Consider the following 9,386-nt stretch of genomic DNA (forward strand, 5'->3'; position numbering starts at 1 on the left):
GTTACAAATATTATCTATTCGAAAGATTTTTCTACATTAAAAAAAAAACAGAAATTTATTTCGCTTATAACAATTTTTAACGTATGTAATTTGTGTCTCTTATTTGTCCTGCGGTTATCTAGGTATGCACGCGTTATATTTTTATTCAGTAAATATTCTACTTGTATATGTATACAAATCTTCGTTCCTCGCAATGAGAAAGCGGTGAACAGGATTCATGAAACGTGTGAATTTTAATTAATGCCATTCTCGGTTTCTGTTGTAGGATCCTCAGGCTAGTTACGACGTCAACAATCACGATGAAGATCCCATGCCGAGGTACGATCTCGTAGATAGCAATCGACACGGCACCAGGTGTGCCGGAGAGGTCGCAGCCACTGCCAACAATTCTCTTTGCGCTGTAGGTGTTGCTTTTGGAGCTGGCGTAGGTGGTACGTATTTTCTTTGAAAAGGATTATTTAATGTTTCGATGCACTTTAAGAATCAAAGAGACTTTATGTACATTTTTCAGAACTTTTTTATAGGCATAATTTAAGAGCTTCTGACGAGCTATGAAAATTTTTATTTCAATCCGTGTTTTATCTCAATCTTGAATTGGACGCGAATAATGTTAAATTTTAATTGCTGTTTTAATAAGGGCTTATTGCGCAAAAGTTCGAGACAAAAATTCGAGTAAGATAAAAATAAGGTATAAAAAATTTTTAACAAACAAAAAGGAAGGTAGAATATTTAAGATATATTAAATCGTCGAAAATGACAGTTTAATTCCGAGCAATCACTTAAATCTATTTACAGTTCTGCTTCCAATTAACAGCAGCGAAGTCAGTGTCGAAACTCGCGTTACTGTGAACAACACGTGTTTATAAGCAGAATTGATATCGCGAAGTCGCATCATTTTCGAATTAGAATTGGGATTGGCAATAGCCTATTACGTGCATTACATTCGGAACTGATTCAAATCGGTGCGCGGTGCCCAATTTCGACCTTGTAAATTGGAATTCTCTATTCCACGTACCATCATAATTATGTAGGATAATTAACTCAAACGAGGAATCTATGTTGTTTAACAGTTTCAAAATTCCTTATATATATATATGTGTGTGTATGTATATGTATTGTATATATATGAATACATTCTCAGAAAGCTGGAATTAAAGATTTGTATAGAATATTTTTATATACGTGCGAAAATTCCATTATTTACGAATATAATATGCTATCATAATGCTATATAATGTTAATCATTAATGCAAGTATATATATATATATATATATATATTTGTTTATATAGTATATATAGTAATTGAAATTGAATTATTCAAGCATTAAAGATCTTTAACCGTTACAGCCATTACTTCTATTGCTTTTTGTTGAATTTTCAAATGTACGGTCCAGTAAAATTCTTATTGTGAATGGTTAACATTTTATGATAATTTTTTTTAAACAGGTGTTCGAATGCTGGATGGTGACGTAACAGATGCCGTCGAAGCAAGATCTTTGAGCCTTAATCCTCAACACATCGATATTTATAGCGCCTCGTGGGGACCGGATGATGATGGCAAGACTGTAGACGGTCCTGGTGAACTGGCCACCAGAGCTTTCATAGAGGGAATTACTAAAGTGAGTGTTTGCTATAGAAAAAATTATTACTATTTATACTTTGCATGTAACTTATATATAATTTTATCCAGAAAAATAATTTTATCCAGAAAATAAATATAATTGTATTAAAGTAATAAATTTGACAAATCATAAAAAAATTCTAAGATTTCTCAAATTTATTACTTTAATACAATTATATTTATTTTCGGTATTCTTAAATTTTAAAATAAAAATACAAAAGTTGGATAAAACGAATTACGTTCATATTTATTTTAATTTAGTTTTGGTAGTTGGAATGGCAATATTTTCTGCTAGAAAAATAGATATATTCAAAAAATTATTTTAAGATCGAAATACTTTGTACAGCTTTTCAACAGCAGCTTTCTTGGTAAATATTATATAAACTCCGTTTGCCTAATCGAGAGATTATTTATCAAGGATACTCGTAATAATAATAATCTTAATTGTCATATCTTTTTCATTATTATGTTACGAATAAGTTGAAAGGAAGTATGTCGCATGTCCTGAAGCTGCAGACTTCGACGTAGCAGCGTAATCCACTTAGAACTGCAATTTTCTTCGCTATAATTTCCCGCGCTATGACAAGATAAATGCAATTAGCTGCAAGGTACCTCCGTACGACATGGAAGCTTCTAGTTTGCTTTAAGACACTTCCTTACTTTCAAGTGTCAAGCAGAGGATTTTAAAGCTTTGCATTACAACGCTTATGCTTTGTTAATATGTTGCACAAAGAACATTCACTACAGTATTTAAACATATTAAAATATTCCAGTTATACAGAAACTCTTGGTATTGTTCAGATAATTGATATTTTTTTAATGAAAAATTGAAGAGAATTATAATTAAAGATCTTCTTATAGACATAAAAAATTCTTAGAAAAGTAGAATATTTGTGACAATAATACCAATTGATAAATTATTTGATATAACGTTGTAGTATTGAAATAATGATGCGAAAAGATGTTCGTAGTAAATTGAAGCTCGTTACTTTCCGATTTTCCTACGGATTGGAATTTCATCTGTAATTAATTCCGTCAATCTCAATTTTTATTTGAGAATGAAAAGGGAATTTAATAGCTATCCTGATTAAAGTTGACAAACTCCAAGTTCAATTATCGCTTTCCTGATTTCTTACATCTTGCGCCAAAGAAATACATTTAACTCGCTAATGCTTTTCTTTGTAGAACTAAATAGACAAGAAGTTGCTTTAAGTGCTATAACTATTACAGATTTTTCGCTCAATAAGCATAGAGAAAATTTTGACATTCGTTTTTCGATTATAATACAATTACACAGCGAATAGTTTAAATTGTAATTTTTAATATTATATTGAGTATTCTTCTTAATGATGTATGTATTTTATATATATTTTCTATATACATTTTGGTGTCGAAAACGTTATATCTTTTTGAATAATTACGCCAAGATTGCCTTCATTTTCCATTTTGTGATTGAAAATTCAGAGATAATTTATTTTCACATAAAAACTGAGGAACCAGTTTAAATTGAATTTTCTTATTTTTAAGATCGATTATTTTAATAAGTTTTTAAAAATATTATTGCGTATACGCAAAATATATACTTATATCTGTATCGAATTTCCATATACTTTTATCTGATATTTTATCTGTTTCGAATTTCCTTTTCGAAGGCAAAATTCGCTCGTTCGTCATTAATGCCGGTTTGTACATTCAAAACAACGTCCGAACAACGTCCCGAGATGAAATGAAATTCGCACAAATGTATCACGGAGAAGCATTCCCTAAAATCTTCCGAGTTTCAGTAGCGACAATGGCCATTGTCATCTCGATGTATACGCCTCGGCTCTTCGATCGCGTTTGCAGCGTTCCTTTATCGCGATGGCGAACTTTAGTATTGAGTGGGCCCCTACTTCAAGTAACGATCATTAAAGCGCAGATATCTAACATTAAAACGGAGCCATCAGATGCTGTCGAGAAACTTCGGTAAAGATTCTCCGTATAGCCCATTTCTATTATCAATATTCACACGATCTCTTTATTTTAAGATATAATTGTAATCAGTAATTCCAAATATCAAAGTTTTTTTTTAATTTGAGTCACTTTCGAACTGTTGCTGGTTATTACAAGATTTTAATTTAATACTGGATACTATTGTTTAATTGATTCAATTTGCATTACACTATGCTACAACAATTTTATATCTTGACTCATATTACAAACAAAAAAACTAACATGATTATCACTGTTAAATTGGGGGATTTAGTTTTGAATATTTTGACTGTTATGTATTTCTTTGGACATAGTGTGGCAAAGCTATCTCAACTTATAATCTTTGAAGAAGACGGATGATAATATAATTTTATAGAATAATTATTGTCACCTCACATCGATATGTTAGACTCTGTAGAATTTAATATTTTTATTTTATTTTTATTTTTATTTATATTTATATTGTACTGAAGAAGATTCTGTGAGTTGGCGAAATTTACATTTATGTATTAATTATAATTAAATTATCATTATTTAAACATCTTGTTTACTTGATTATTGATTATTATCAAGAGTTTTGTATTTCTTTTTAATCTTTTCGTAATCGAAATTATATTTCCCGCGAAATTTATTTGAAAATAAAAACACATGATGACTTCTTTAAGTAGCTTAAAAAGTATACAAATTACATAATTATGACTCATTAAAAGCGCTCTGTTAACGTACTGGCATCTTATAGCATTAAAATATTGACTGTTTAAAGTTACAAAAGTGCCGAAAGGTACAATGTGTTATTAATGTTTTCGGATTGCTACACACTACGTTGATCAAAGTTTGTAATCAACGATTGACTTTCTTCGATATCGACAAAATTGTTGATGGAACGATGACAGATGTAATTCGATTAGCGAGAATGGGAAGAACTTCTTCAGTTAGACCTGGTTTAATAGACTCGCTTGAGAGGTCAGCCCTCAGAAAGTTTCTAATTGGGTGCTTTTAAGCGATCGGCTTGAGCTGCGCTAACACGTATTACCATTTTAAACTCACTGCCAGCGCCGTAACTATTTATAAATCATATGCAAATGTCAGTAAGGTTGATACAAAGTTCGTTGAAATATATGATAATCTATCGAGTTGAAACATATACATATTGTACATTGCACAAGAAATAGTATACAGGTGCATTTTCGTCAAAACTTATAAAACATGCGCGTAATAATCTAGGCAATATATGTATATAAATTGCCATGTATAAATCTATTTACATTTAAAGTAAAGTATGATAAAAAAAAATTGCGAAAACTGAAAAGAGCAAGCGGAAAATCTCATTGAATAAGCAAGGAATTATTATATAATTCTATCGCTTAAAAACCATAATTAAAACCAATAATATTAAATAAATTTCTGAAATTGGTATAAAATGCATATTACTCGCAAATTAAAAATAAAATTATAATTATTGCTTCAAGTTTTTCTTTGTTTTTTAAAATTATACGAAAACATTCTCGTGTATTGTAGATATGACCTATATTCGGTGAATGTTTGTAAATAGGATCAATGAGTAATGAAATGAGTAACGCTTAAATCATTTGTAGGTAGCAAATTAAATGTCATTACACCGTCAAAATTATTTTTATCTTTTGATATCTTTTTTTTTGCACAATAGAATTAAAAATCAACATCTTTTATTTTCCGGAACTAATTTTTGTTTATACACAACAAAACATTTTATGGCTAAAAACGAAATTAAATAGAAAAAAATTTGAAAATCGAGAATATCTTTTATATTTTTAAACTTTAATTTCGTTAATTTAAAATTAAATTTATATATATATACAAATAATTTATATTGCATTATTATAAATGTGTATGAACTTTTATATAACATTAGATCGTTTAGTAATTGTACATTTATTAACCCATAAATGCTACATGTCAAAAAATCACATAAATGTCACACGGGGTTAATTGGACCCCAGCGTGAAAAAGTATATATTATTCCTAAAGTTTTTAATATTTTTTTTTGAAAATTTGTTTGGATACACACTCTTTTAAAAGAAGATGTAATTTTTTGCAGTTATGGTGAAATTTTACTGTAAAAACACTAAAAAATTAGTTAAAATATATGAAGGATACTCTTTTTAAACAAATAAACTGTATATATTTTTTTAATTTTTAATATTTTTCGTTAAAAATTTAGGATTGTACTTCTGAGATAGTATTTTCTAAAATAAAATTAAGTACGACACGGAATATTCTAAAAAAGGTATTTATTTTGCGAAATGAATAGGGAAATTTTAGAGAAAGAAAAAACACAATTAACGATTTATTTGATCTAATATTTGGTAACAAAGTTATGAAAAAAGTATTTTTGGGCACATAATTACAAAAGTAAAAATATTACAAAAAGTACAAAAACATATAAACATTAATTCTATCATTTTTAATGCAAAGCGCCACTACGGTCTGAATGTTAAGATGAACTACTATATACATATATTCATTTAAATAAATTAATTTCAGAAATGATAATTGCATGCCGATATGGTTGTCGGACTTTTAACGCAATCAATCTGAAATATTAATAATCTCTCCAAATTTCTCAAATCTTAAAAACCTGTAATAAACTTATTTGCTTCGTATTTAAAGTAATGTATTTAACATAAACGGTCTTATTTCCAATCATACTAATTAATTTTATTTTAGTTCAGAACATTCGACGCAAAAGTAAACGCGGTGTTTATCGCATATCGGCTTGTGGTACGAAGACAAATTAGGAATGCACCGGATACCCGGATAGGGTTGAATTTGATATCATTAAATTATTAATTTTTTTCTTTCTTATGCAAATGTTCTAGAAACAACTATGCATATTTATGATGCTGCAATATGTTATACATTGTTGCAAAATTACAATCTTTTTTTCTAAAGGATTTTTTTTTTGGAAGCCACTTTCTCCGAATCCGGTCGGGTATCCGGAAAATGGATATCCAACTCGAAGAAATCGCCTTCTCGGATATTCGATCGGATACCGGATATTTGATGTTACATTCGGTCCGAATATCCGATATCCGGTATCCGGTAATTTTAAGATCCGGTACATCTCTACAAATTATACTCCATCTAATTATTCGTGAAAAAGTTATAATTACAACACTAAGAAAATTTTGTAGCGCGCACAGTAATATTTACAATTTAAAATGATGAAATTTACACAAAAACGTGAATAAAAAATTGCTTCGATTTTCACTTTCCACAACGTAAATGACACACTGAGGTATTTTGTACCCCGCCTCGAAATGCGTCGTCCTGCTCGGCTGTTATATACAGACCGACTTGCCGCAAACTTTTCAACTGGTAGTTGGGGATCTAAACTAACGGTAGATAAAGCCAGAAATTCGATTTACAGCAGGATTATAAAATAAATATACGATTGAAACAGTCTTGTGGTCTTTTGAACCCCCAGTGGCATTTAAGGGTTAAATATTTACTTTTTAAATTATGATTTGCTTTTAGAGACGTTATAATTGAAATCTATATGTAATATGATATTTTAAAAAATTATTAGATATAACATATTACAAGATATAATATGATATAATGGAAATTCGTGTAATATTATTATGTCAATAATACTACAATATAAAAATATTTTTTTATATATAACAGTATTTTTATATCTTTAAATAATAGTTTATTTTAAAAGATGTAATAAGTTTACTTCATATCAACCAAAATGGATATAATACTAATATTCCAAGCAAGTTGTTCCAACAACTATTTAGCTTTGCGCATCGTTATATACATATATCTAACTGACTTCTCTTTGTATCATATTATATATACACTAGCTTATAATCAACAAAGGTATGTATGGACGTTCAGAGCTTCTCTTTGGGGTCTGTTATCAAATTTGGTAATCTCACCCTTTATAGCCGACAGAAGTGTAACTATAGAATACAGTACATATCCAATAGAATTGCGTGAGATATATGCATGTGTGAGTTATCATTAAATTAACTCATATACATCTTGATCTTTTATGTTTGCAATTTTATTTGATTACATTGAATCGGATAGAACAATATATTTTTTTAGTGAATAGATCGAATAGAGAATGAGATATTTTTATAACGTTAATTTACCTTATCTTAATTTTTTATAACCTGCATTTAGAAATTTAAAATATTAATTTGGTATAAATGGAATTATATAATAATAATAATTTCAATATACAATTATAAATCGACATTTCAATATAATCAGTTAACAATTGTTATACAGATTGAATTTAGCTGTCTGATACACAGTCAGGCGGATACCTTATCACTTTACGATCAAATAGCTTTACTGATCAAAGGCTCGAACACTATATTGCTGAATTAGTTAACGTCGAACCTCAAAGAGAGTTCAGAGTTCGTGGTCACGCCTAGTGTACCTTAGTACCGGACGGCTGGTCTTATCACGAGATAGTTGAATCTACACACCTACAGGCTTGATAAAAAATGTATCTATTATAAAACTAGGTAAAATACCTCACAATATACCGCAAGAAGTATCACACAGACTCTGATGTATTTACAAAAAAAAAATTCGTGATTTAACGCGATGATAAAATCTGCATATATAATGAGATAGCGAATCGATATTTGAACTGCAGAGTCTACTGCAATTGTTCGCAATGGTGATTAACTTGAAATTAATTTCTTGAAAAATTCTTAGAATCTACTCCAAGTAACCAGGCACGCATTATATGAATCAATCATCCCTTTGCATGTGATCTTACCAAAGATTAGAAACTCAATTGTCAAAATTCTCCTTTTAATCTTTGAATGGGGTTGCGTACAAAATATAGGAGCGTTTCTCGTTATGAGAGCTTAAGGCACACAATTCAGCCTCGATCTTACGGAGACCATTAACGCTAAACACTCATCGACTTCCCAACAATGGTTTCACTCCGCATCATCTACTATTGTGTGTCTACGAGCGCACAGAAAGCAGCTTTAACATGCAAAATGTCTCAAACTTCTAAAGCGCCTTAAGCGTTTTGAACATCTTAAAGTCAAGTACCAGTAAAAAGTCAACCGCGTCTAGAATATTATCCGAAGTAGTAAATCCAGATTCCAAGTAGAGAACAAAAGTGTTGAGAAACTATTGAAAAAACGTTTTTCAGTGATATTGAGTAACGTTATAAGTGTCCATATAGGAAACGTTAAAAATAACGATTAATTGAAACCACTATATAAAATCATTTTAAAACATTTTTTTACCCCAGTAAAATATTTTTTTATATAGAATTAATTCAATTTTATTGCTAAAATAAATTTTATTAATTAATATCACACATTCCTAAATACACATGACAAAATAATAATAAAAAAAAGTATATTCGGGGAAGGAAATTTTCGACTTTACGGCTGTTTCTCCAAACGGTTTCATCCATCCGTGTGTTACTTAACTTCTATGATCGTACGAGAATTAAAGTAATTTTAAACGGTTTTAAAACAAAGAGATAACCATTCTTAAACATTTTATAAATGTTTGCTGATCTTTAGTTTAAAGTACAAATACTTGTTCAATCTCGCCGTTTTAGTATTTGCGGCTGCCTGAATTTGCTTAAGCGTGTATTTTATGATAGTCTTCTAAATATTATATTTCTAGATATGATTGTTTTAAATATTTTAACAAACTGAATAATTATGTACATAATACATACATATATATAGCAGCTTTTTTCATTAGTAAGTGAATTAAAAGAACTTTACTCCAACATCGTTAGGGTCGCAACGGTAA

At 29.4% G+C, this 9,386-nt stretch overlaps 1 protein-coding gene across 1 annotated transcript in view; it reads left to right on the forward strand.

Annotated features, from left to right (window-relative positions):
- Positions 1–9,386, forward strand: part of LOC108754060 (furin-like protease 1, isoforms 1/1-X/2) — a 241,322-nt gene that overhangs the window by 219,651 nt on the left and 12,285 nt on the right. The window contains exons 5-6 of the mRNA XM_018496095.1: positions 266–431; positions 1,448–1,620. Coding sequence (XP_018351597.1) covers positions 266–431; positions 1,448–1,620 — 339 coding nt within the window. The remainder of the gene's footprint in view (positions 1–265; positions 432–1,447; positions 1,621–9,386) is intronic.

This window comes from Trachymyrmex septentrionalis, unplaced genomic scaffold, assembly GCF_001594115.1.
Source record: "Trachymyrmex septentrionalis isolate Tsep2-gDNA-1 unplaced genomic scaffold, Tsep1.0 scaffold75, whole genome shotgun sequence".
NCBI classification, from domain to species: Eukaryota; Metazoa; Arthropoda; class Insecta; order Hymenoptera; family Formicidae; genus Trachymyrmex; species Trachymyrmex septentrionalis.